The sequence below is a fragment of the Euprymna scolopes genome, chromosome 6 (assembly GCF_053919585.1).
Source record: "Euprymna scolopes isolate OS-2025 chromosome 6, ASM5391958v1, whole genome shotgun sequence".
NCBI lineage: Eukaryota > Metazoa > Mollusca > Cephalopoda > Sepiida > Sepiolidae > Euprymna > Euprymna scolopes.
In genome coordinates, this window is record NC_136487.1 from 120,589,076 (window position 1) to 120,615,868 (window position 26,793).

At 32.0% G+C, this 26,793-nt stretch overlaps 1 protein-coding gene across 9 annotated transcripts in view; it reads left to right on the forward strand.

The window, feature by feature from the left end:
* LOC145277918 (ubiquitin carboxyl-terminal hydrolase 25-like) overlaps positions 1-26,793 on the forward strand; it is a 148,272-nt gene that overhangs the window by 111,145 nt on the left and 10,334 nt on the right. For all 9 annotated transcript variants that reach the window (XM_080129983.1, XM_080129977.1, XM_080129980.1 and 6 more), the window contains 5 exons: positions 2,647-2,875; positions 5,804-6,001; positions 20,393-20,589; positions 24,534-24,721; positions 25,977-26,061. In XM_080129983.1, the coding sequence (XP_079986109.1) occupies positions 2,647-2,875; positions 5,804-6,001; positions 20,393-20,589; positions 24,534-24,721; positions 25,977-26,061 (897 nt within the window). The remainder of the gene's footprint in view (positions 1-2,646; positions 2,876-5,803; positions 6,002-20,392; positions 20,590-24,533; positions 24,722-25,976; positions 26,062-26,793) is intronic.

The window sequence follows — 26,793 nt, forward strand, 5'->3', positions numbered from 1 at the left end:
ATTATAGGAATATTATGGGAAGTATTTTACCATTTTCCTTCATTTTTGCACAAATCTATATATCTATAAAAGTGAACGTGTTTGTGTACATTTCCCTACGCAATAACTCTGTCAATTTTTAGTCTACAGACTCGAAGTTTGATATACATTTGATATATATTTGGGAAAATCGATGTGATCGTTTTTCGGCCAGAAATTTGGCTGTTAAGGGGTCAAAGTTCAACGATTTGACCTTTGAGAACTCTACCAAATTCCTCCGACAATTTTGAGTCTAGACACTTCAAATTTTAGATATAGGTTCCTTGGACATGGATCTAACTTAATAACTTGATTTGAGCTCAAAACAATAAATATTAAGGGGTCATAATAGGGGTCAAAGTTTTTTTTTAAAAATTGACCTCTACGGTCTCTACCAAATTACTCAGCCAATTTCTGGTCTAAACATTTGAAATTGTACATAAAGGGTAGTCGGAGATAGGGCAAGCTTTTTAATCGGTTTGGTTCAAAAACTTTTAGTTACCAATATATAAATGTATGTATGTTTGCATGTCTGCTTAAAACTTTCGACAGAAACAACGGATTTTACCAAGATCAGTATCGTTTTAAAGTTCAACCTTTCAGATGACAAATATCGAAAAATTGGCTAAGAGCATTAATATCTTCACCTTCAACTAGGCACTTTTCTACAGGGGGGACAGTTGCTTTTTCGACGATATTTTTGAAAGTTATCCTCTCCTTTCGATTGTTTATCCTTAATTTAAACGTAAGTCACTTCAGATTTGATAGTGGTCGTAACCGCAAAGACGTCAGGTATTTTTTCCCTGTCCTTTTCCTCGTTCACGGTAAGGGTTCGAGCCTGCCTTCCTACTACCAATTTTTTTTTTTTTTTGCTCAACACACACATCCAAAATGCTAGTATATCTATAAAAGTGAAAGTGTGTGTGTATGTCTGCCTGTGTACATTTCCCTGCACAATAACTGTCAATTTTCAGTCTACAGACTCGAAATTTGATATACAGGGTAGTGAGATTTGGGAAAATCTTTGTAATCGATTTTTGGCCAGAAATTTGGCTGTTAAGGGGTCAAAGTTCAATGATTTGACCTTTGAGAACTCTACCAAACTCCTCCGCTAATTTTGGGTCTAAACTCTTGAAATTTTAGATATAGGTTCCTTGGACATGGATCTAACTTAATAACTTATGAAAAAAATGTGTGTGTGTATGTATATATATATATATATATATATATATATATGTCATTTGGGCGGTTGTGATTCAATCCTGGTTGAAGCAGTTGCCTGTCTAGCCGCACTGATGAACAACGAAGCAGTACTGTATGTGGATGATTATAATGCTCCCTATTGTGGGTTGAGCATATTGGGAAGTGATATACAAACTACCATTAGCATATTAAGCGACGCTCTTTGTGTAAACAAATCAAACGGAGGCGTTTGGACGATGTCAAAACATTGTTTATTCATTACCCACACAGCAGCAGCTGTATAGCGCAATGGTGAGAAGCCTTAACTGTCATTTGGGCGGTCAGGTTTCGATCCTGGCTTGAGGCAGTTGCCTGTCTAGCCACACTGATGAGCTTTAAAACAGCGAAACAGTACTGTATGTGGATGACTATAAATATATATATATATATATATATATATATATATATATGTTTATGTCGGTCAATTTAGCTCTTATGCATAGATCATCGTATAACGATTAGATCATTCTCTGACTGACGTAAATGAACATTTAAAAAATGAAAATGTTTAAATTCAACGCTATTTCACACGGTTAATGGTAGCCGAATGGATACGGTCTCCGCTAATCGAGCCGGAGATGTCTCCTGGTGCGGGGTTCGAATCGTTCGGCTGGTGTTAATCGTGACACCCTGCACTGAAGAATCCCGAAAGGATGAAACACTAGTGTCTGTAGGTATTTAATTATTATAGCAAAAAAATAATTATATATATATATAAAAACTTGAGTTCCTTCGGCTATAATCAGAACCAAAACTTATGAAGAATTCTTGATAAAATTATTTATAAAAAAAAAAATATATTACTAGAGTGCCATCAGCTATAATCGAAACCTAAACTTATGAAGAATTCTTCGTAAAATTGTTTATAAAAAAAAAAGTGCCATCAGCTATAATCGAAACCTAAACGTATGAAGAATTCTTGGTAAAATTATTGATTACAAGAACTGTAAATCCATGATTAAAGCATGACACACAAAATAACATGCACACTATCCTATTAATATGTACATCATTTATTTTATTCTTTCTTTAATTTAAGATTTCAAAATAAATACCATATTCCGAGCCAATAATTATTTCCTTTTTATACCACAACAAATCAAATCACCTGATCGATTTAACTCTGATTTATTCTCAGTTATTAAAATTATTTTTCATTCTAAAATTTGAATTTTTAATGTATTTAATTAGCGGGGTTTTCAGATGGAATAAAGGAACATAATTCATCGAGGTCTTCAAATTAATTGACATTATGTGACGGAGTTAAAATATTTTAACACTAATTTGTATTATGTTTATATTAACTTTTTCTTTGAATTTTTGTTTAGTTTTATGTTATTTTTGTAAGATTTATATTAGATTTTATTTTTTTTTTTTTTTATTCAGTATCCTTATCATTTACATGCTGTCCTCGTTCATGAAGGCCAGACAGCTTCCGGTCACTACTGGGCATACATTTTTGACTTGAAGAAACAACGTTGGCTCAAGTTTAATGACATAACAGTTACTGAATCAACTTGGGAAGAATTGGAAAAGGAGAGCTTTGGTGGTTACCATAATTCTACTGCTTATTGCCTCATTTATATTGATAAAGAACGTGCTGTGATGAATGATGGTAAATTTTTATTTTTATTCATTTCTATTAGAATTTAAGTACTTATGCAGTAAGGACTGTGCTATCATTGGAATTTTCCGGGCAGTTTATATAAAACAACAGAAGATGTCAACCGAAAGTTATGATTTTTTTTTAATTGTTTTTTTTTTTTGCAAATGATGGTCAATGTTTTTAATGAAAATATATTTTATTATGAAAATAATTCAATGAAAAATGAATTGAAAAAATGAAAACCATATTCTGTTTGTCATTACAAAGAAAATACAATCAATAATTATTGGACCAATTTTATGACTCTTTAAGAAAATTAAAATTCAAATCAAGAAAAAACACCTATTGTAAGGTGAGTTTTATAGATAAATATTTTTGAACAACATACAACTGATAGCAAACAAAAATTATTTTTAATGATTTTTTTTTTTTTTCTTTATTTGAACAAAAAGAATAATCTTAAAGATAAATACTTAATTTTTTTGTTGGACATATACAATCTAACCCCCCCCCCCATCCCTATAATATTTTTCTTTTCATCTCTTTAATTTTTTCAGCGGATTATTATTGATTGGAAACTAATCTATCAGATTATCAAAAAAAAAAAAAAGCAAAATATTCAATATTTAAAGATTTTTAGGGGTTACTTAATTTCTAATACAATGTTTTAGTAAATCAATCCCCCATATTGGAACCAGTCAATGTTTGAAGGTAAAATTGCTATAAAGAAAGCCAAATTTATCAAATTTAGCCTTTTTAAAAGCAGTTTGGCTTTTACACATTGACTGGTTCCAATATGGGGGAATTTATTTACTAGAACATTGTATTATAAACTGAGTACCCCTTAAAAATCTTTAAATATTAAATTTTTTTGTTGATAATCTGGTAGATTAGTGTCCAATCAATAATTCGCTGAAAAAATATAAGTCGGAGAGGGCATTTTACAGGTCAAGCTTTTTTTTTTTTATAGATAGAAAATTTCATTGGCTCAGCATTTCAGCATTAGTGTAAACTGTTTGAAAAATACTAACGATAACATGGTTTTTATTCTGCATAAGAATTTATGTAATATGTTAAGGCACTTCAGGTTCATATGTATGTTACCACCTTCCTCACACATGAAAAAAAAAGTGATTCCCCAATCAGCAAATTTGATGATTAATCTGATGTCACTAAGGTAAACAGATCCAACTTTATCCATTTTAAAATGTATAATTCTAAAATCAAATGTTTTCCTGTCAACTAAAACGGTAAAAATGTAGGTACTTGTGCAGAATTTGAACCAGACGTAACTAACTGGCCACTCGGCTTTGCTTGGAACATGATGTCAGCTGCCGGCTTTCACCGAGCATCAAAGTGTAACAGTGCTACTCAAGGAAAATACTGAAGAAAGCATTTTAATATAATAAAATCACAAAAAAAAATATATATATATATATATATATATATAAACGACTTACTGTAACAATTGGAGTTTTATTCTTGTAACAAATTTAAGTGAAAAAAAAAACAAGTAAGTTATAGCTTTTTATTTTTTTTTTTTTTTTTAGTCAAACAAAATTAAGATAACCAATTTTTTTTTCTTTTTTCACTTGTGTTTTTTATGTTTTATTTATTTTTTTATTTTTTTTTTTTTTCATGAACAAATTTTTTCCTGTAGGGTTGGACTGAGCAACCGTTTTTTAAAATTGTGTTTTATTATTTTAATTAAATTAAGACAGCCAACGATATTCCCTTGGAAACCAAATTTCTGTCTCCATATAAACTCGAAAAGATATGTCAAGAAACTCCTGGCTGGTCCCACATTCTTTTTTATTCCAATATTTGGCTTCCTTCCACATCTGCTTCTTGGCAATATGAAATATCTTCCAGTATCTGCAATTGTTGATCCAAAATGGAGATATTCATCTTGTATAAAGTTGTTAGGAACGGCCGTTTGAGGGTGTTGTATACTTAAATTGATTTATTTTTTCTTCTGATATTTTCCCCCAAAGATCATCTGCTCCTCTGCCGTGCATTGATTGGCTGATCAGCATCTTATGTCAGATTATAGTCAAACTCGAGCGCATATCATGATGTTCCAAGCAAAACGGAGTGGATGGTTAGTTACATCTGGTTTGAATTTTGCAAAGTACGAAATTTTAAATAAATTTCAAGAAGTGGAAATTGTTTACTCCAGTGACATAAGATAAATTACCAATGATTGCTGATTGGTATATCTCATTTCTTTAAATGTTTATGAAAAGTGATAACCTGTACAAACATGAAATACTTTAGCATATTATTATATATATTTAATGTGTCCACATAAAATATTATAAAGCGACGTAATATTTTGTCGATTTTCAATATTTTCTTCAACAGAGCTCGATACATGAGTAGAGCTTGATAAGTTATAAAAATATATATTGTAATTAAGTTGCACATAATTTTTCATGTTTCATTCTTGTAAGGATTCGTTGGGCTAAAAATGCTTGGAATTTATCTTACTGAGTGTTTTAACATAATGTGTATATATATCAAAAACACTTTGTAATTTGAATTCCATGCATTTTCGCCTGACAGGTCCTTACATGAATGAAACATGAAAAATTTTGTGTTACTTAATTACCATATATATTTTCATAACTTATATTCGTCTTAGTATGTCTATCCATTCCTCTTTTTCTCGGAAACTACTCAACCAGTCTGGCTAAAATTTTGTATTGACTTTTGTTATAAGGTGCAGCAAACTAAGTATTATTGTATCTGATCAGTTCAGTTAGGTGTTAATAACGATTACTCACTGCAATATTACATTTATTCAAGAAGTTTTCTCTGAAGTTTTAGACCTTTTTTTTTTTTTTTTGTATAACTTTTAGATCGGTTTACAAAAAATACTTTTATATGTAAATGAACCCATTTTAAAATGCCTTTTCTTTTTTCTTTTCTTTTTAGTGGAAGGAGATGACTTATCTCCAATTCCCAAACTACCCCATCATCTTGATCAACTGGTAAATGAAGATAATATGAAATTTACGAAAGAAATTGAGGATTGGGATCGAGAACAAGCAAAGAAGAATGCTGCCTCTGCTGCAGCTGCAGCCTCCGCTGCAAGTGATACGGAAGTTACAGTGAATCCCAAACATAAAAACAGTTAATCCATCTTTGTTTTCACTTTTTATATTTCTTGTATTTTTATCTATTATCAGAAGAATGCTGTCTGTGCGTCCTTGAAATATTTGGTTCTTGTTCAGAATTCTCCCTATATTGAACAGCAAAAATAAAGAAAAAAACTATGCTCTACATACCCGTTACAAAACAAAAATATCATATTCCAAAAAGCATGTAAATTGATCAAGTTTTATTTTTCATCAAGAAAATCAAATTTTATGAGTAACCAAAGAGGTACCGTCTCGCCTGCCATATTGAAAACAATCTCAAGAAACAATTCAACAATTTAAACTTGCGAGATTTATGCAGTTCTGAATTTTTGAGATGAGGTATTAATATTTTTATTGTTTTGACTGTTCAGACAATTATTATTGAGTTACACCTGATGAAGGTCATAGGTTCCAACCACTGAAACATTGTGCCAATAAAACTCAAGATGAGAATAACTGCCTGAACGATCAAAACCCTACAAACATTGCGAGATTTTTATTTTAATGCCTTACGAATTCCCATTAATAGCTTAAAAATTATTTTCTCCATAAAAAATCAAACTACTGTTTGGAATAATGATATTTTCATTTCATCAGCATACATACATCATAGATTTTTCTTTCTTTTTTTTTTTTTAATATAGGGGAAATCTGAACAAGAATCAAATATTTATTTGGTCACATGTTGGAATGTTTTGGTTCTCTTCATGTGGACGCCTTGTTGGCTGGAGCTGTAAAATATGTTAGCGGCACCTCTGTAGAGAGGTAATGCTTTCTTTTTCTACAACAGAGCTATTTGTTTGCTGTGGCCAGCAATTTTTGATGCCTGATGACAAGATCTTGGTGACTGAACAGTTTGTGTTTAGGTTGCTCAAGTGGTCACTTGCAACACTCTACTTGATCCTTAGCTTTGACAAAATGAGTAGTTCAAGAGACCCGATCTGATCAGTGGACTGGTCATGTCAAGCTCTATCATCTATATGACCCATACCAAACTTGCATCTAAAATCATACATCTTCCTCAATCACCCATTAATGAATGACGATTCCTGTCCAGAATTCCTCCGATATTAAAAAAAACGAAAATAAATAAATCTGATGTAGATACCTGTGACAAAACAAAAATATCATATTCCAAAAATCATATAAATTGATAAAATAGTTTTATTTTTAAATATGAACATTAAATTTTATAAGTATCCAAAGAATGACAGTCTCACCCACTATTTTGAAAAAATTAAAAAAAAAAAAAAAAAAAAAAAAAAAAAAAAAGCAGAAGGTAACTCAACAATAATCAGCACATACTAAATTTATACTGTAATAACTATGGATTTTGATTAATCACTTTAAAAAAATTTTTTTATAAAAGTAAAATTATTTGACAATTTTCATGAGTTTTGGAATATGATATTTTCGCTTTGTCATGGTTGTGTACATTATACAGATGTTTCTTTATTGTTGTTTCTTAATATAGGGGGAACAAGAACTTAAATTACTAATCCTTTCCCAACTGTATGATAGAAAGTGGTGGTTGAGAGTCAGTCGGTTTGAAAGAAAAAGAATTCAACTCTATTGGTTTATCCCTTGGAGTTTTGAAATATTTAAACTTGAAGAAACTAAAGAATTAGGGATTCTTGAACTTCCTCTGACGATAAGTGCACAATCTATGTATATCTTAGGGCAAAATGAATAGGGTTCCCCTTTGGACGGGTGGGGGTGGCAGAATATGATTAGAATAAAATTTAAAATTTTCGGGAAGGGTCTTAAAAAAAAAAAAAAAAAAAAAAAAAGAAGACCTCTTGATTCAGGATGAGGAAACAGATCATAAAGAATATCTTGATGACTTCCGAAAGTTTGATACGTCAGACAGAGACACATCTTTTAGCAGGTATGTTACTCTTTTTAATACAGAAAGTTAATATCTACAAATATCATCCCCTAAAATGTAAAGAAAATTAAAATTGGTATTCTATGAATTAACACTTAACACAGTTGCTTTTATGTACTTTGAAAGAGGTAAAAAAAAAAAAAAAAAAAATGAACTAAAAAGAAAAAACTGGTGTCACAGATAAAAGAACAGTAATAGAATTTGAACAAACAACTGAGAAGAAAAGAATTTTCAACATGTATATCATACCAGTCACCCTTCACTGTTGAACACATACTCATTGCCTGTAAAAATCTCCAACAAGCCAAAACAAAAATACTAACAAAATATGAAGGATTCGTTTAACAATTCAAAGTTCATGTAGACAATATACTCAATGTTCTGAAAGTTACAAGGCAGTACAAGAATATTTGAAAAATGCAGAAATCTCTTTACCCACTTTCCAAATTTAAAAAAAAAAAAAAGAAATAAAAAAGAAAAAGAAACTCATGAAACACAATAAATGTATGCATCGGCGACCAGGGCTCCAAGTTGTAGAGCCATGGTAATCTCGAAGACACAGTTTCCTGTAACTTTCAATCTTGATTTGGGGGGGGGGGGATCTCCCCACGTGAGTTAAATATACTTCCAGATACCAACCTGGAAATTTCTATGACTCAGCGCAGTACATACACCACCTAGCCTTCTCAAATAATCACCCCCATCTGGTACTGGCCAGGTTCATCATTGCTTAACTTCTGTCATCTGGCAAGAACCTGTGTTAACATGATTGTGCCATATATATATATATATATAGATATATATATATATACACAACCCAATATTACTGCAAATAACCTAAACATGAGATTCTACGATAAATAATTTAAATGACCTAACAGAATCGATATGCCATTAAAAAGACCAAATCATCTGTAGAGACGTGTATATTAATATTTAATACTCATGTAACGAAGCCACTGGTATGTATGTAGCAGCAAGGGCATCTAGGCGTGTGCAAATGACCAAGCCGTGGCACAAGGAAGAGGAAGGAAAAAAGAGGAAAAAATGCACCTGGTGGAAAGAGAAAGAGAAACCTTCCATCTTGTGTCAAGACGAAAGAGTTCTTTTTGACCATATGGCAGCATGATAAGAATTTTTAAACAAGATGCTAGATGCGCTAATCCTCCAGACTTTTGCCAAACTTCCCGGCGGCCGTGAACTGTTGAACGAGTTACATACATAACAGCTGGTTATAGCTGCAAACAAACAAAAAACAAAAACAACTATTAATTGATCTAGAGAGGGAAAAAGCAAGAATGCTACCATATTGTTGATGGTTTGGAAAATGTCAGTGGTTTGATGGTGAAATGAAAATATGTTGGTGGTTTGATGGTGAAATGAAAATATGTCGGTGGTTTAGTGATGAAATGAAAATATGTCAGTGGTTTGATGGTGAAATGACCATTAATAAAAATGTTTCTTCTTTCAATTTAAGAAAACTAAAGTTGAATTTCTTTCCTTTGTTTCTTTGCAAGACTTTCATAAACAACATTGGGTCGTGTTAGCATGTAAGAGATCATATTACACTAAAATTCCAGCAAATATGAGAATAAAATATGAAATTAAAAGAATTTAAAAAGAGTGGTAATTCATTTCAAATACTCGATCCAGTGTTTTAAATGTCAAGTCTGGATATCAACAAAGATGTGTGCAAGGGAGTCCATGTGCAAAAGATGTGAGAAACCCCAAACAATGATCAAAATCAATGTACCAAAAATCATGTATCTGCAATCTCTCAGTAAGCCCATCCAGCTCGTGAACTAATATGGACAAGAATGAAAAAAGAACATTAATCAAAAGCACAAACTGAATCTCCTCTTTGCAGAAGCCAGGAAAATTATAGAGGAATAATCCCCATCACCACAAAAAAAAAAAAATGATTATAAAAAAAATACAAAAAAAAAAAAAAAAAAAAGAACGAATAAAAATTTGACTAGCAAATTTTTTCACAGGATTACTTCAATTAGGACCAAATGACTGGCAAACATTCATAAAGGCGCTGAAACCTGGTCTCATTATGATACCCTCCCCCATAAATGAATCATCGGAAAAAATAAATCCAGATTACATATTCCACAAAAAAAAAAATGCTAAATGAGTAATAATCAATCATAAATTAAAGATAATTCAGTAAAATTTCACCTTTTCATTGCAGAGGTCTCCAGATGCTAAAAAGCTTTCCACCTTAATTATTTCTTCCCTCAAGCTGCCAGCCTTTGGAATTTCCTCTCTGACTGTACTAACAGGCATAAATTTAAATATGCGATCATATATCTTGTTGCTAAACTCCCTACTTGGAATGTTCCTGTAGATTTGATCCCTAATTTACAGTAGCATTTAATGTCTTGGGAGCAATGTGCTTTGTTGGTCCATCAACAAAGGAGGGATTGGACCTAATAATTCGCTCCTGTTCATACTTTTCTCAATAAACACATCTTGGATTTTTTTTTTTTTTATTTTGCACAAACATTAGTCATGGTGAAAGTAAACTTTTGCCAGAATGAATTTTCGGGGATAATGCTCCACGTAGGGGGCATTATAGGTGTTAAATCATCCCCAAATCGTTTGTTCATTCGTTTATTTGTTCACACTTTTCTCAGTAACCACTCCTTGAATTTTTTTTTTTTTTAATTTTGCACAAACATTAATCATGGTGTAAGTAAATTTTTCATTTGTGCAGGAAGACCCCGCATGCTCGGCTTGTTTAAATTAGATCAAAAGAAAGAAAAAATCAAAAATAAAATGCTCTTGAACAAGTAAAAGGACAAAAAGATGAAATCTATTAAGATTTTCACTAAAAATAAAATTCAAATTGCTGAAATCCTGAGGAGAGGTCATTTTGTTTGGATTTCAGTAATTTGAGTTTTATTTTTAGTGTGAATCTCCTTAATAATAGATTTAATTTTTTCCCCCCTTTTGCTTGTTCAGGAGCATTTCATTTTTTATTTTCTCATTAGCTTTGACGGACCATAATTTGGGGAACTAATCTACAACAATATATGGTTCAATGATAAAAGTATAGAAATTCCAAAACTGGAAAAATGGAACTTGTTATTCCAATAGCCAAGTAATAAAAAAAAAAAATGATCTTGCAAATAATTTTAATGTTAAGGCCAAACATACTAGGACTTCAAACTACAAATAATTAGCACTGACCAGTTATATAGGAAAACATTTGAAAACTGGTAATCAATACTCATCTACTATTTGCAGACTAACAATTGAATTACTAAATCCCAATCAGGATTTAGAAACAGTGGAAGTACTGCAGATCATCTATGAAGGTGAAATTTAGTGTGTAACCATTCTTAATTCAAATTTTTCTTTATCAAGGACTCCTTTTCTGTACTTGATGTTTATCTCCTTTCCAATGTTAGATGTGACACAAGGTCGGAAAAGTGGGATTTGAAAAGCCAGCGCCCTGGAAGAGTAGTGGCCTGTAAAAAAATGCTTGAACAGCCCTGTTGGTATTCCCCGGCTGGGTGCCTCAAGTGACTAGCAATAAATCAACTCCCTTTTTCAAAGGGCAATAAGGTAACGCCTAGGAAGACTAAAAAATATGAACATAATGGTACTTGGTGGGGAGATGAAGCTGTGAGCTGTTGTGTCTGAGAAGAGATATTGGAAGATGTGTAAGCAGGATAACAGTAAGGATGAGTAGCAATACACGTGGCCATTAAAACGCTTTGGATAATCACAGATTTCAAGGGGTTTCTGCTAAAATAGTCATATTTTAAAAACCAAAGCGCTTTAAGTCTCCAAAATACCACCATTTTGTTCAGAAATGAATATACTTTCAAATGAATTAGTAAATAATAACATACATTATATTTTCAGAGTTTTAAGCAAATATAGTGATAAAAATGCGAACATCATAAAACAGCATTTTCGGTAAGATTTTGTAACGACCTCCCCCCCTCCCCCTATATTTGTAAACACTCGTACCGTGTTTCTGTTAAGAATTTTCTAATGAAATTTGGAAATTAGCCAAACGAGATGTCATTTTTAATAATTTTGAGTGTCCGAAATTCATTTGACCACTCGTTTTTTTGTTGTGTTAAAAAAGGTTTCAAAATGATGAGTATTGAAAATTTTGAAAAAAATTTCTTCGGACACTCACTATTAAATAAAACAATCTTTTTACTATGTTTATTCATTAAAAAGATGATTGGACAGTGTTTTCCCTAGTGGTACGTAGCAATTTAAAAACATAATATCCGAAAAAAATCGTTATGAATTTGAATCAAGACTTCTGTAGTATTAGCAAATAGTATTCTATGTCTAATCCTAGGTATGAGTGGCAAGCCTCCTCCTAAAACCTTTAGCCTTAACAATAACACTAAGTACAAGTGGCAAAGCTCCCCACTAAACAAACTTCCTCTGTGAGCTCATATAAGCATAAAAAAAAGATAAATAAATAAATAAAAAAAAAAAAGCATTAAAAAAACGTTTAAAAAAAAAGTGCACATGATTAATCTCTCCTCCAAATAAATTGGTCAACTGTCCTAAAACGCTAGGATCGTCTTGAAGTGGTGAATTATTTTACATTTATGTGAAACCAACCCCCACTCTAAATTCTAAAATTGTTTTGTTTCTATCAAGTCTTCAGGATGTTCACACATAATTTTCCTAGCCCTATAATAAACCCAGTCAGAGTGGCAACCTCCCCACCTTCTCATATCTCATAATTGCACAAAGACCCTCTTAAAACCATGCATAATCACCTTTTAGAAAACGAACAACACCCAGGATTTATCTATCATATGAAAAGGGGGGTGGGTAACTGCCCTAAAATGTTCGAATGATTCAAAATGGGAAATCATTTTACATTAAATTCTAAAATAATTTTTGTTTATCTTTTAAAGTTTTTCAAGTTGTTCACATGCAATTGTCTATAAAGGTAGAATCACATATTTTGGAGATGTGGTCAGATGGGGAGGTGTAACAGAAGGTATTAATCTACAATAATACCAAAGAAATATTGTAATATATTCATTTTAACCAATCATAGATTTTGATTTAAGTTTTTGGCACATAAAATGCATTACAACTAAACTTTTAGTTCTAACTTCTTTTCTTTTAATGAATACATGGCATTTTTAAGCAATCGCAGCATATTTATGTGCATTTACTGCAGATTATTTGGAAACCATTCATTTCTGGAGATTTTCAGTAGCATATTCAGATTCCTTGCACAAAAATACACTTATATGGCAAATTTCATTGCTTAGTCTTGTGTTTTAACAAAGATATAACATTTTTACTGAGAAAGTAGTGCAAAAAATGTGACAAAACGCATATGGTCTTAAAGAGGAGAAAATATCCAAACATGCAGGGCATAAAAATAGTCATAACTTCCTTGATTTTAATTGGATTTTAAAAATTTAAAGATTCTTTCTTAGCTTATCAAACTCTTTCTATCTATTTATCTATCTATATATATATATATATATATATATATATATATATATATATATAGTAATTTATAAAATATATATGGTGATTAAGCTACACTGAATATTCTGTGTTTCATCCACTATAGGATTCGTCAGGCTTATGCACGAATTCTGTGGTTGCTTCTTGTTTTTATGTATGTTGAGGATTTCTAGTTAGCCAATCAGCTTTCTAGCATCCACCGCGCCCCTTCCTATCAGCCAATGGGCATGCATTTTATCGAACAAAGGATCTGTTTTAGAACTAGGTTAGTGGTTTAAGGTAGACGTTTTCCTTTCTTTTTTTTTTAGGAAGGGGCGCGGTGGATACTAGAAAGCTGATTGGCTAACTAGAAATCCTCAACATATATAAAAACAAGAAGCAACCACAGAATTCGCGCATAAGCCTGACGAATCCTATAGTGGATGAAACGCAGAATATTCAGTGTAGCTTAATCGCCATATATATTTTATAAATTACTAACTAGCTCTACCTACGTATTGAGCACTTTTGAAGTAAATACTTAAAGTTTACGCATAAATCTATACTTTCGTATATTAGGTTTATGTGAGTAAATGAAGTAGTTATATATATATACCAATATTTAAATTTTTTCATGTGTATTGCTAGGATGAGTATCTTCAAACAAAATGTGTAGCTAAAAGAGATGTCAATATCAGACACCTAGAATGTGAGTTTTATTGACTTTTATTTGCAATACTGATATATTCTGGTTTTCTAAGAAGAGGCAAAGAGAAAATCAAGATGTAGTTGGTGACAAATGTATCAAGAATGATGCTGAAAATCTTTAACAAGATTCTGCAAAAAAAAATAAAAGAAAAAAAGCACCAAGCTTGCAAACACCATTATGAATGCCTTGTCACTGAAGTTCCCTTGGATGCTGACAAACTTTTTTGATATTCGTCCTGTTCCTGGTCTGCTTATTTATATTTTTGTAAGAATGCTAGAGCAGTTTATTACTAAAATGAAGAATGGCAAAACAGTTGTCTTCCTATATTATCGCAGATGTTGAAAAAAATCGATCTTAAGAACCACCCAAAAAACAATACCTACTTTTTTTTAACAATGCAGCTGTTCTTTTCATATTGTGAATATGATCTTACTAAATTTTTGAATTATGGTACAATCCCCCTAAATAAAATTCAAATATCTGCTGCTACCAGACCAGGCTGTCTGAATAATACTGGCTTCCTGATCTAAAATGCACAAAAAATTTGTTATTTTGTTTTTGTTCCCCCCCCCCCCCCCCATTTTTTTTCTTTTGCAAAACTCAGTGTTCTGCAAATTCAAAAACAATAATTTCCTCTACAAAACAACAAACCAAACATCATGAAGATATATAAATATATTCAAAATATATGAAGCATTGGAACTTTTTTCCAAAAAATTGAATTCAGCATTGAATAACCTGAAAAGGGTTGATATGCTGTAAAATAAATTGATCAATCAAAATACAAATAAGCGATACAACATAAATAAATGGAAATTTGTTCAATATAATTTTCTTAAATTTTTTTTTAAATATGTGAGTAAAGTTTAATGGTAAGAAACTCAAAATTTAAAACCAAAGGTATGTTACACTTTCTATATAACTGCAAACTGTATTACTAATAGGAGAAAACTTAAATTACCTACTAGATACTAATATCTTCGAGTATCTAAGATCTTTCTGTATACAGTAGTTTGTCCGGACAACCTTGCATGAAGATATTTCTCCCTGAATTTAAACTCCAACTAAATATTCAGAATCACATATTATTCGCAACTCAAATAAGATCCCTTCGGTATGGCTATGCCATACAGGTTTTTACCAGGAATGGTGCATCTTTTACAAGTGATGTTGCTTAAAGTAACAGCATTAATCTGGATACTCCACCAGACTAGATCAATTCTGGTCTTGCAATTTGATAAGACCAAGAGACCACAAAAAAGATCTACACATGTAACTGGTTAATTAGTGAGAGGAAAGTTAATGTTCGTCACTTATTAATTAAAGGTTTAAAAGGTAAAGGAGAATTCAATAAAACCTTCAAATACCTACGTATCTCATATAGGGATGAAGTGTTAGTCCAAAGAAGGTGTCCCTTGATTTTTGAGAATTTCAATCAAAGTAAAAATAAAACGGAAGATAATAACTTTTGGTCCCTGACAAAATGAGGGTAGACCTGTAAATTCACCCATATCCGTTCATCTGTCCGCACTTTTCTCAATAACTAGGCCTTGGAATTTTTTGAAATTTTGCACAAACATTAAACATGATATGAGTAAAAAAAGTAACCAGAATGGATTTTCCGGGAAAACTCCAGTTACCCCCCCCCTCCACCCAGGGGTGCCTTTCGGGTTAAAATGGTTAAAATTTTTGTGCTTATTTAAAAAAAAAATTGATGCCTTGGATTTTTATAAAACTTTCTGAAAAGTTGTAACTAATTTCTATATAATTTTGTTTGTCTATACTTCGCGATAACTCTTGGATGTGCCCCAGAGGCTCTTTTAGGGTTAATAAAAACACTTCATTTTTGAGACTATTTTACCATGTTTGTCCAAAATTTTCTGTGTTTGTCTATTTAGCAGTTTTGCATGGTGCTGAACTCAAATTTAAATATGTTAAGGCCTTGGGGGCTTTTGGGACTAAATGGAGTAGAGGTAATGATGGGCTTAGTCTTTTATTTTATTTATTTATTTTTTTTGCATAGTGCAAAACTCAAATTTACATATGTTAAGGTCTAAAACTGCACCATTTGTTCATTTTCACCAGGATTTGACGTCCCCTGGGGACTTTTGGGGCTAAATGAGGGTGGGGGGCAATGTTGAACATTTTTTTTATGCCTCGTTCACTGTGCACTCATGAGGACCATGAATGCTTCACTTGTTTTATTTAGCATTGCTTCATTTGTTTTAATTGTATTTTAAAATCTTTTTATCTAAATAATCTTATCACTGATTTTAAAGTAAATTGTACCATAATTTAAAAATAAAAAAACATAAATAATGTACTTCAGTCTGAATCGGTTGCCATGTGCTTTCAATTTCTGTTATTTAAACATGATCCTTTCTACAAAGGGAATAAAGAGAGCCACCATGATTGATATTCAAGGGAGATAATTCCTTTTTTTTTCGCTTTTGATCCTTTAACTTTTATAATTCCAATTATGGTGATATTTTAGCTAAAAGTTAAATTTTCTATGATCAAAACTACTGGATAAATTTCTGTAATTTTTTATGACCAGTATTTATTTTCCTGCAAAAGTACATCATACAGATTTGTTGCTTTTTTTTTTTTTTTTACATCCATATTTGATCTAGGTATCTAGGTAGAACCATGAAGACACATCCCACAAACTATTTTATTCCATTTAACCAAACCAAATGAAAGAAAAATTGGAGATAAAAAAGGAAATAGCCAATAAAAAAATTAAAAAAAGCAAAATTTAGTTGAAACCCCTCAACTAATCACAACTTTCTGAGTACGAAAGACTTAAAATTCACTTTAAACAGCAAAAAAGATTACAACATCCCCTTTTATTATCACCAAACTAAAAAAGCTTGGTAAATAAAGGCAAAACTGCAAGTACTAGGCAAGATGAAATTCACTATCAGTTCCCGAAAGATCTTCCAGACTCGTCTCTCACTACTTGGACAGATATTTACCAAACTATTGTACATAAATTTCCACAATCATGGTAACCCTACTGGCTAGTAATGCTATCCCAACTGGTTATCATCTACTAACCCAAACACACTCCTTTTTTTTCAATGTGACCAAACCAATGAAGTCTCCTGTTCTGCACACATCTCTCCTATAGTGTCAAAATTTAATCTTCTTGGGTCATCAGACCTACCTGTCTGCATTATAGATCCATCAGATATTCATGTTCTTTCTCTCCATGCTCAAACCTTATTGGCCAGATTTCATTTCTATACATTGTCACACGGGCATGTCTGATAAACTTTACCGTTGTTCCTAAATCCCTTTTTACAGACTGAGAAGGGGAATTTTCCTCTTTCAAAAGCATAGAAATTTTTATCAAAATCACTGGGTTCGGCATAATAAATATTATCTAAATTCATCAATTTTATATTAACATTAAAACAGCTTACTCTGATTTAAATCAATCTTACATATTGTGAAATGCTGTATATATAGTAGATAAAAAAAATGCTAAGCACGGCTCTTTGTATCGTTAATTTGCATAACTATTTTTAATGGTTTATAATCAATTAATGTATAGTGCTACTCATTTGTAATTTTCTTGTTCTATTTTTCTTATATATATGCCCGGGTGTTTGTAGGTGTGTGTAGGGGGGGGGAGGTAAGTAATAACCCTGAAACGATGTTAAAAAAATCGGAAAAACCAAAAAAAAAAAAAAAAAAAAAAACGCTGTGTGTATGGGGGGGGGTAAACTAAAGAATAAGCAAAGTAAAAAAAAAAATAAAGAAACGTTGCCCGCATGTCTAAATATGTAAAAGAAAAAAAAAAATAGTTTTGGTCGTGAGGCTGGATTGAACCCGGGAGCCTTGACGCGGAGGTGAAACAAACTCCAAACACTTAACTGTCTAGGCCAAGAGTAAGAGGAATTGATTATAGTGTTAAAATAAGGCTTATAAAGCGAGTGAAAGAGGTTTGATTGACAGATAACCACTAAATGAGGTCATCGTGGGAGCGTTACGAGATGACGTAGCAGTATTTTTTTTGTTTTACTTCACATTAGCGTTTATTAAATTACGTATTTCGTTTCCTGTCTAGACATCTCTCTCTATCTGTCTCTCTCTCTCTCTCTCTGTTTGTGTATGTGTCTCTCTCTCTCTCTCTCTCTCTCTCTCACTTCGTCTTCCTTACTTTAAAGACTGTTACTAAAAAAGAAAATGGCGTCTGGCTAAAAACTTTGATCGTTAATATTTTTTGTAAGCATATTTTTTTTTACTTCACATTTTTGGCTTGTTATTTTTCGTTTAACTATCGTATCTAACTATTTTTAATGTGCTAATAACTTTGGTAACGTTGTCATAGCGTAGAAGTTCATAGTTTAGCTTGTGTGAGGGTTAAATTTTTTTTTACCGATAACAACAATGTTTTTTAAATTCAGACTGCCATTAGAGCTTGCTGACGTCGAGATCACGTGACATGACTCAGCGGGTTTTAAATACAAGTTGACCCAAAATAAACGGCCCCGTATATACTTTATGTAGAAGAGTTGGCGCCCATATTTTTTGGGGCAGTTATAAATCGATTTAAAAATATGTAATGTCACTTTTTTTTTTTTTTTTTCCCCCCTGCAGAAAATCGATCAGTTGACGCATTTCTGATGGTCCTTTTGGGCTAATTTTTCGATATTTGTCGTCCGGAGGGTGGGGCTTTAATACGATACCAAGTTTGTGAATTTTTGTTCCGTCGGTCAAGTTTTTAGCAGACACACAAACATGCATACATTTTCGCTTTTATATATATAGATAAATCATTCAAACACAGTAGTGGTTGAATATATTGTTAAGTGGCAGTTTTAGTCATTTAGAACTGCTTTAAAACTTCACCGCTCACTCAGTTTTCAATCAAATTTCAAACGATTACAGTTTATAGATCACCTCAGCTATATTGTAAAAAAAAAAAAAAATGTTCAATTTTCGTTCAGTAAAACAAAAGGTATGAATTTGCTGGTGTTCAAAATCATAAAAAAAACATAAGGTGAGCAACGTTTTTTTTTTTTTTATGACTGGTTTCCATAACCACATCGCTTCAGCGACTACTGTTGCTACCAATTCACCACTCTCGCAAAAAGAAAAGTAACAAGTGAAACAGAAAGAATGAAAGGGAAATAATTGGGAGGATTTTATTGAAAGCAGACGAGTGCCGTACATTATTATATATGTGTATGTTATGTTTATGGGGCCAAAAAAATAAGACTGAAATTAAACAAAGAACAAGTAAATTTACTGGAAGCCTGGAAAAATCATGGATTACAAGAGAAAAATGCGAGTATGAAAAGTAATGTAAAAGATTAGTTAAAACTAGAAAAGGACAAGATATTCTAGTAAAAAATATAAATTTATAACTTAAAATATTGCAACATAAAGAATTTTTTAAAATTCAATTTATAACATATAATCAATTCTTAATGCTGCAATATTTTCATTTATAAATTTATTATATTTTTTACTAGAATATCTTGTCTTTTTCTTTTCCAGTTTTAACAACTAGTCCTTTATTTTTCCATGTTTAAGTTTAATCGTATTGCTTTTCATGCTCTCATTTTTCTATTGTAATATAAGTAATTATTTTGTTGCAATATAAGTAATTATTTTATTGCAGTATAAGTAATTATTTTATTGCAGTATAAGCAATTATTTTATTGCAGTATAAGCAATTATTTTGTTGCAGTATAAGCAATTATTTTGTTGCAGTATAAGCAATTATTTTGTTGCAGTATAAGCAATTATTTTGTTGCAGTATAAGCAATTATTTTGTTGCAGTATAAGCAATTATTTTGTTGTAATATGAGTAATTATTTTATTGCAGTATGAGTAATTATTTTATTGCAGTATGAGTAATTATTTTATTGCAGTATGAGTAATTATTTTATTGCAGTGTAAGCAATTATTTTATTGCAGTATAAGTAATTATTTTATTGTAATATAAGTAATTATTTTATTGCAGTATAAGTAATTAAAGTGATTTAATAAAAAAGTGTAAATTAATAAATTTGTATCCCAGTTACAAAAATGTTAATATATATCTAATTATATGAATAGAAACATTTTTTTTGTTTCTTGTTTACAACAAACTTACGAAATGTTTTATTTATTTTGCCATTTTGAAAATTAGTAAAAAAAATAAATAAATAAATAAAAGGAGTGAAAGATTAAAAAATTGCCTTCTATCTCAGCCAGCTCATATCAACATTTCAAATCATAAATGCAGATTTCAGACAGTTCTACTTGCTACATTTATGCAACTTTTTTTTTTTTTTTTTAATATATTTACAAACAGCCTTTTTTATTTTCAGGTCAGAGTGTAAGTACTCAAACGCAACAGCAGCAGCAACAATCTCCCCTTCAGCATCTGCAACCTTTGCTTCCAAGGAAAATGAAGTTGTCCGAAACTCATGCCCAACTGTCCTTCCAGCAAACCATTAATGCAGTCACTGCAGCGGTGGAAGCTGACATCTATACTACTGAAGGACCTGAAGCAGCGTTACTTAAGGTAATATGAAAAGAACCATACGTCTTCAATTTCCTTGGTGCTACTAGATCAGGCTGTCTAAAGATACCGGCTTCCTGACCCAAAATACACCAAACATTGATATTAATGTTTCTTTTCCATTTCGCTTTGTAAAACTTGATTATCTTCTGCAAAAACAAAAGCAAAAACAGTTAAACCAAGCAGAAGTTCAAGTGTAATGTGAACCATGAATAAGTATTTGAAGATATAAAGGACTTGAAGCATAAAATCTTTTACCAAAATGACTGAATTCAGTATTAACTACCTCGAGAAAAGGTTGATATGCCGTAAAACAAAACCACCAAACGTCTTTGATTTCAGATGCTGGTTGCATGTTTCGTGATATGAAGTGAATCCCCCTCCCCTATCAAATTTCTGTTATCACCGAGAAATCCGGTCATAACATCAACCTGAAAGAACAGTTGGAAATGGCTTATATATCATACATTACGACCATGTAATCCCTACAGCCACCTACCTTGAAAATGCTGTTGTCAAACCTGACATAGTTATGACGAATAAGTCAGAGAGTTGCAACCTTGGTTGAAGTGAGTGTCCATAATGATGGAGGTCTGAACAGGGCTGGAAAGGAAGAAACAGACCAAATATCAAGGTCTCATGTATGATATGAAAAGAAACTGGAATCTTAGAGAGATATCAATCATACCGGTTATTATAGATGCCACGGGGCTTATGAAGAAGAACCTGAAGTCCTACCTAACTAATATTCTTGGTGAACCAAGTGCAAAAGAAATCCAAACAATTGCACTTAAGGGAACAAGAATACTAAAAAGAGCTCTCGGTTGGTTTCAATAAAAAGCAGGACAATGTTGGCAGCTCGTTTGGCTGCCCTATACCCAGCGTTACAATCTTCAAAGGAAGAAAAAAAATAAAAGAAAATAAATAAAATTTGAAGTAGGGTTTTACAACTAGATAGATGCCTTTCTTAATGGCACCGTGTTATAGATCAGGAGTTTGTAGGCTTTATTGAGACACAACCAAGGTCAACCAGTCTCTACTTACCCGAGTAAATCAGTTAAGTTTTCAGGTGCTTAACACCCGCCTAAGTTAATTCTTTTATAACTATTGTCTGGCACATCTCATGGAAATATATTTGACTCGAATGAGTACAATACCACCTTATGTTAAATAAAACTGTTTCTGTTTTACTTCCGCTCTTTGTTTAGTGGAAGTCTTGCCAGTATATTTTTTTATTTTTATTTATTTTTTATTTAAATCTTCACCCCAAACAAGGCACAGTGCCACTTTGAAGTAGGGGGCTACTATCTGGGGCATAAGTTGCAGGGATATTATGAAGAGAGATGAGCAGCAAGATGTCTGTTCACATTACACTTGAACTTCTGCATGTCAGTGCAGTTGGGAAAGCAGAATCCCGGAAGGAAGTTCCAAAGTCTAGCAGTTCTGGGGAAGAAACTATTAGAGTAGAAGGCTTTCTTACACCTAGGGATCTCTACTGTATAGGAGTGGGATTTAGCTGCTTGCCGGGTTTGAGGGGGTACAAGTGCTTGTAGTTCGTCAGAACATTCATCATTAAATTACTTATGGGACAGAGGCTGAAGCCTAGATAACAGTTCAGGACCTATCAGGTTGGCAACTCTCTTTTGAACCCTGTCCAAGAGTGAGAGACAAGTAGCAGATGCACCAGCCCAAACGTGACACCAGTACTCCATACATGGGCGAATGGTGGCCTTAAGTCCCTTCTGATTAATACTTATATAATTCTAGCTTAATTTTTTAAAATCTACTTGAAAAAAACAACTAGTCTTTACTTTAAAAATATATTTGAAAAGTTTACATAAAAAATAGTAAAAATACTTTTATTTTTAAATCTCTTAATAAATTTTTTTTTTTATGTAAGGACAACAAAATGATTTTTTTTTTTTTTTTTCAAATATTTTTTTAAAAAATTTATTATTTTTCATGTAAACAGTAAAAAACATTTAAAAATGAAACCTATTTTTACATGAACTTTTAAAGTATATTTTTATTGTATAAACCATGTTGAAAAAAACTTGAAGTAATCACGCACACATATCTGTTCTGAAAAATAATCATTACAAAGTAAAGATTAGTTTTTTTTATGTCCAGTTAAAAAATAAATTGGAATTACATAAGTAAGGGATTTTTTTTCTCATTATACACTGGCAAAAATTTCACTAAACGGAAAGCGGAAGTCAAAAAAGTAATTTCTATTAAACCGAATTGTCAGCTGATCTAGGACTGTTTATTCAGTATTCACAGCTGCCATCTGATGAATGAGAGATGGTTTGCTCCATGCTCGAGAAAAGAACATTTAAGCTAACTTATAGAATTATGAAGAACCAAAAATCTACTACCCAGCAGCTGATTATTCGAGATAACCACTACAAATAACAGCTAGACAGTGTCCATTCAAAAGCCTTATCTGCAACATGACTTTTCTCCAGTGGGTTGCTTTCAGGCTGAATCTCGTTTAATGTGGTACTTATTTTATTTCAGACAAAAATAAATTTTGTTACAAGAAAAGGCTGTCTCTTTTTCCTGTAAATAAAAAGAACATTAGATAAGTGGAAAATGAAATTAGGATAAGCTGAGACTTGAACCTTGTATTGGAATGTTAGAATTTTGCTATTGTTAATTGTTCATTCTTTTATGAAAACTGAATTAAAAAGGTCAGCTAAAAAGAATGAACAACACAAATTAAAAATATATTGTAAAAAAATAGGTTAGGTTAAAAAAAAAAATAGGTTAGTTGAGAATTCTTTGTTTGCAGAAGTGTGTTTTGGACAAACATGTGCTTAGCCACGTGAGTTGGTCACGTTTTGGAACCACACATCTGACGTCATAGCAGAAAAGGAATTCTCAATAATAGGAGCAAGGATTAGCAGATTAAAGAGTCGGCAGCCGGGCAGTAAAGTTTGAACAGTCAGCAGAGTCAGTTGGAAAGAGCTGACATGGTCAGAGGAGGGTCCCCTCAGAGGTGAAGGGGTAGAAGTTTAACCATGTAGAACCAATGTGAATTCCTGACGTCAAATCATTTCGACCAATCAAATGAAATAAAGAACATCATCGATTTTTGTAACTGTTTGTCTTCATGTCATCATTCAACAATTGAAGGTAATGTGTTAATCATCTTAATATGAACTTGGTATAACCTCCTTCCAAATAATGTCTCCCCCCTCCTCCATCATAAGTAATGATTCTCCCCTCTGATGTAAAAGAACAGTATTACACATTCATTCAATAATGAATTCTCTCACTCTCTTGTTATAAATGTCATGTCTCATCATTACCTTTGTATTACATGTACTCGTTATGTCCCCGTCATCTCTCGATATATGATCCCCAATATGGACCACTATACAACAATCTCTTAAGTAGCTGGAATCTAATCGAAATATTTTTTGATTTTCTATGCTCCCCAATTTCCTTTGGTTGGACGTCTATAACCTGGGAGAACATTTACTATTCGCATGCACTACTAAAATGTGTGAACCTGCGTTTGTTTACACTTGCTCGTCTCTTGGCACTGCCTTAATTTTAACTGTAATAAACCTCTAAAATTCAGGAAAAGATTTTGGGATTGTTTTTGATTGACATGTCTTACCCTTTCCCCTCTCTCTTGCTCTCCCTTTCCCTTTTCTTCCTTCTCTCTTTCCCCTCTCTTTTCCCCTCTTTCCCTTTTGCCTCCCGCTTCCTTTCGCTCTTCCTCTCCCTTTCGCTCCCCCTCCTTCCCTTTGCCCCCTCTCTCTCTCTATCCTTTGCCCATCCTGTCTCCCTTTCGCCCTTCCTCTCTTTCTCTATCCTTTGTCCATCCTCTCTCCCTTTCGCCCTCCCTCTCTTTCTTTCTCTCTCTCTCTCTCTCTCTGCTTGTCCCCGTCTCTATTTCTGACATACATATTAATGAACTATTTTTTTTCTCTCAGGCTTTTGAAAAGGAAATGCATCGCCTTGAGAACTTAGCTCAGCTTATTCCTAAAGTTCTTCCCCGTGAGGATCCTCGATTAGACCATGTTTTGGTGTATCTCTCTGCTAATAAAGCTCCGATCGCTGTGACACACCGTGTGCTGCTGGAACAGTTTTCTAACCTATCAATACTTGATAGAGATCTTAGGTATGTTATTCTCCTATTCAATGCAAGTGTGCTATTGGGGTAATGGATACTGTTGCAGATTATGAAATCGGCTTTGAATAAAATACCAAGTTGTGTTTAATCAATCCTATACAATGAATCATTTACAATAAATATTTGGCTCCAACACTAAATACCCCCCCCCCCACATCCTCTCAATATTTTAATTTCCTGTTAAACAGACATGTAACTTTATAGCTAACTAGCGGCTGTGCCCCGTCGGCACACAATACAGAGTCAAACACAAAATCGAGTACACTCAACATCGTCTTACCATCAACGCTTACCCTGTGAACTCAGAGTATGTGAAATCGCGTCATCAGGTCAACTAATATGAACATAGATTTTATCTGCTAATACTTATATCAATTCTGAAATCCAATGTTATCTGATAATGGTTGTAAATTGGGTATTTGATATTGATAAGGTTTTTATCGTTTATTTTCTGTAAAATTACAAATAATAAACAATTAGACATAAAGCCGACTCAAAAAATGGGAATGGGAAGGGGAAGTCTGCAGTTATCCTTGTCACTGTACTTTTTATTTGATATTGATAATTTTATTTCATATTGATAATTTTATTTCATATTGATAATTTTATTTGATATTGATAATTTTATTTGATATTGATAATTTTATTTAATATTGATAATTTTATTTGATATTGATAATTTTATTTGATATTGATAATTTTATTTGATATTGATAATTTTATTTAATATTGATAATTTTATTTGATATTGATAATTTTATTTCATATTGATAATTTTATTTCATATTGATAATGCAATAAAAAAAAATTGTCTACTTAATGATAGCTTCAAGTTCAAAAATAAAAAAGTTGGTAAGCAGTGTTTATCAAAAAATCCCTCAGCACTTTTGATTGCTTAGATGTTGGCAAAGTTTTTAGTTTCACTAATTTGCTCATGTGCAAATCGGTGATGCAGAAAATCTGTAATGAAGTCCTTCTAATCTTAGATCTTTGTCAGGAATATTCTGTATTGTATATGTTATTACTATAATTAATATATTTAAATTTTGTTTAATGTATTTAAAAAAAATATTTTCAAATAAAAAAAACATTCCAATTATAAATTAAAGTTTGATTTTATTTTGCAAAAAAAAAGAATTCAAATTTACAATTATTAAAATCAGTTTGATTTTCCTGTTTGTTAATAATTGAAAAAGATGAAAACAAATTATTTCATTATTTTGTTTCCTCTCTTTCTCAACAGAGCCAAGAAAATTAGACAAGAAGCTATTAAACATGAAGAAGATATTCAAAAAAAGTTAGGAGAAAGTGGGAACAAAGAATACGTGGTATGTATACAAATATTTTGATTATATTTATCCAGTTTATGACCTAATCTCTAGCAAATTCACCTTAGTATCTTCTAACTAGTTACGTTAGCAGTCAGAAGATGCCAAAGCATCGGTGGCCAGAAAACAAGTTTAAATGAAAGCGCGAAATCCGGTAAATCAAGAAAAAAAATTTTAAACTAAAAATCACTTTGACCACTCCATATCAAATTGAAATTCTCCCCCTTAAAAAGTCTTTAAGATGGGGAAAGGTGGGGCACCACATTTTATAATTAATCATCTGGCATCTTTCAGCTGCTTACGTAACCTGCTGGTAGTTGCCAGAGATTGGATCATAAACTGGGTATGTACCATTGTAATTTTGTGTTTCATAAAATTTTTGTTATTTAATTTCTAAGGAGTTATGATGATCACAGACCTAGAGCAAGTGATGAGTGAGGATCTCTGTGAATATTTGTTTCCAGATTTGGACCCCTCTATTACCATTTTATTATTTTCAAAAAATTTCTATAAAGTTAAAGTGTTAAAGTAAAGCATTATTTTTGGTATTTATCGATAGCTGACACAAACGTTGATTTCATAATATTGTTGTGAAGCAGGATTTGATCCCTCATAAAATCTTTTACCTGTGACGAGCCAATTGAACATCTCCAAATAATGTCACAGAATTTTGTGACAAGCCACCATGTATTATTACTATTATTACCACCACAACACTTGTTAACATTTATT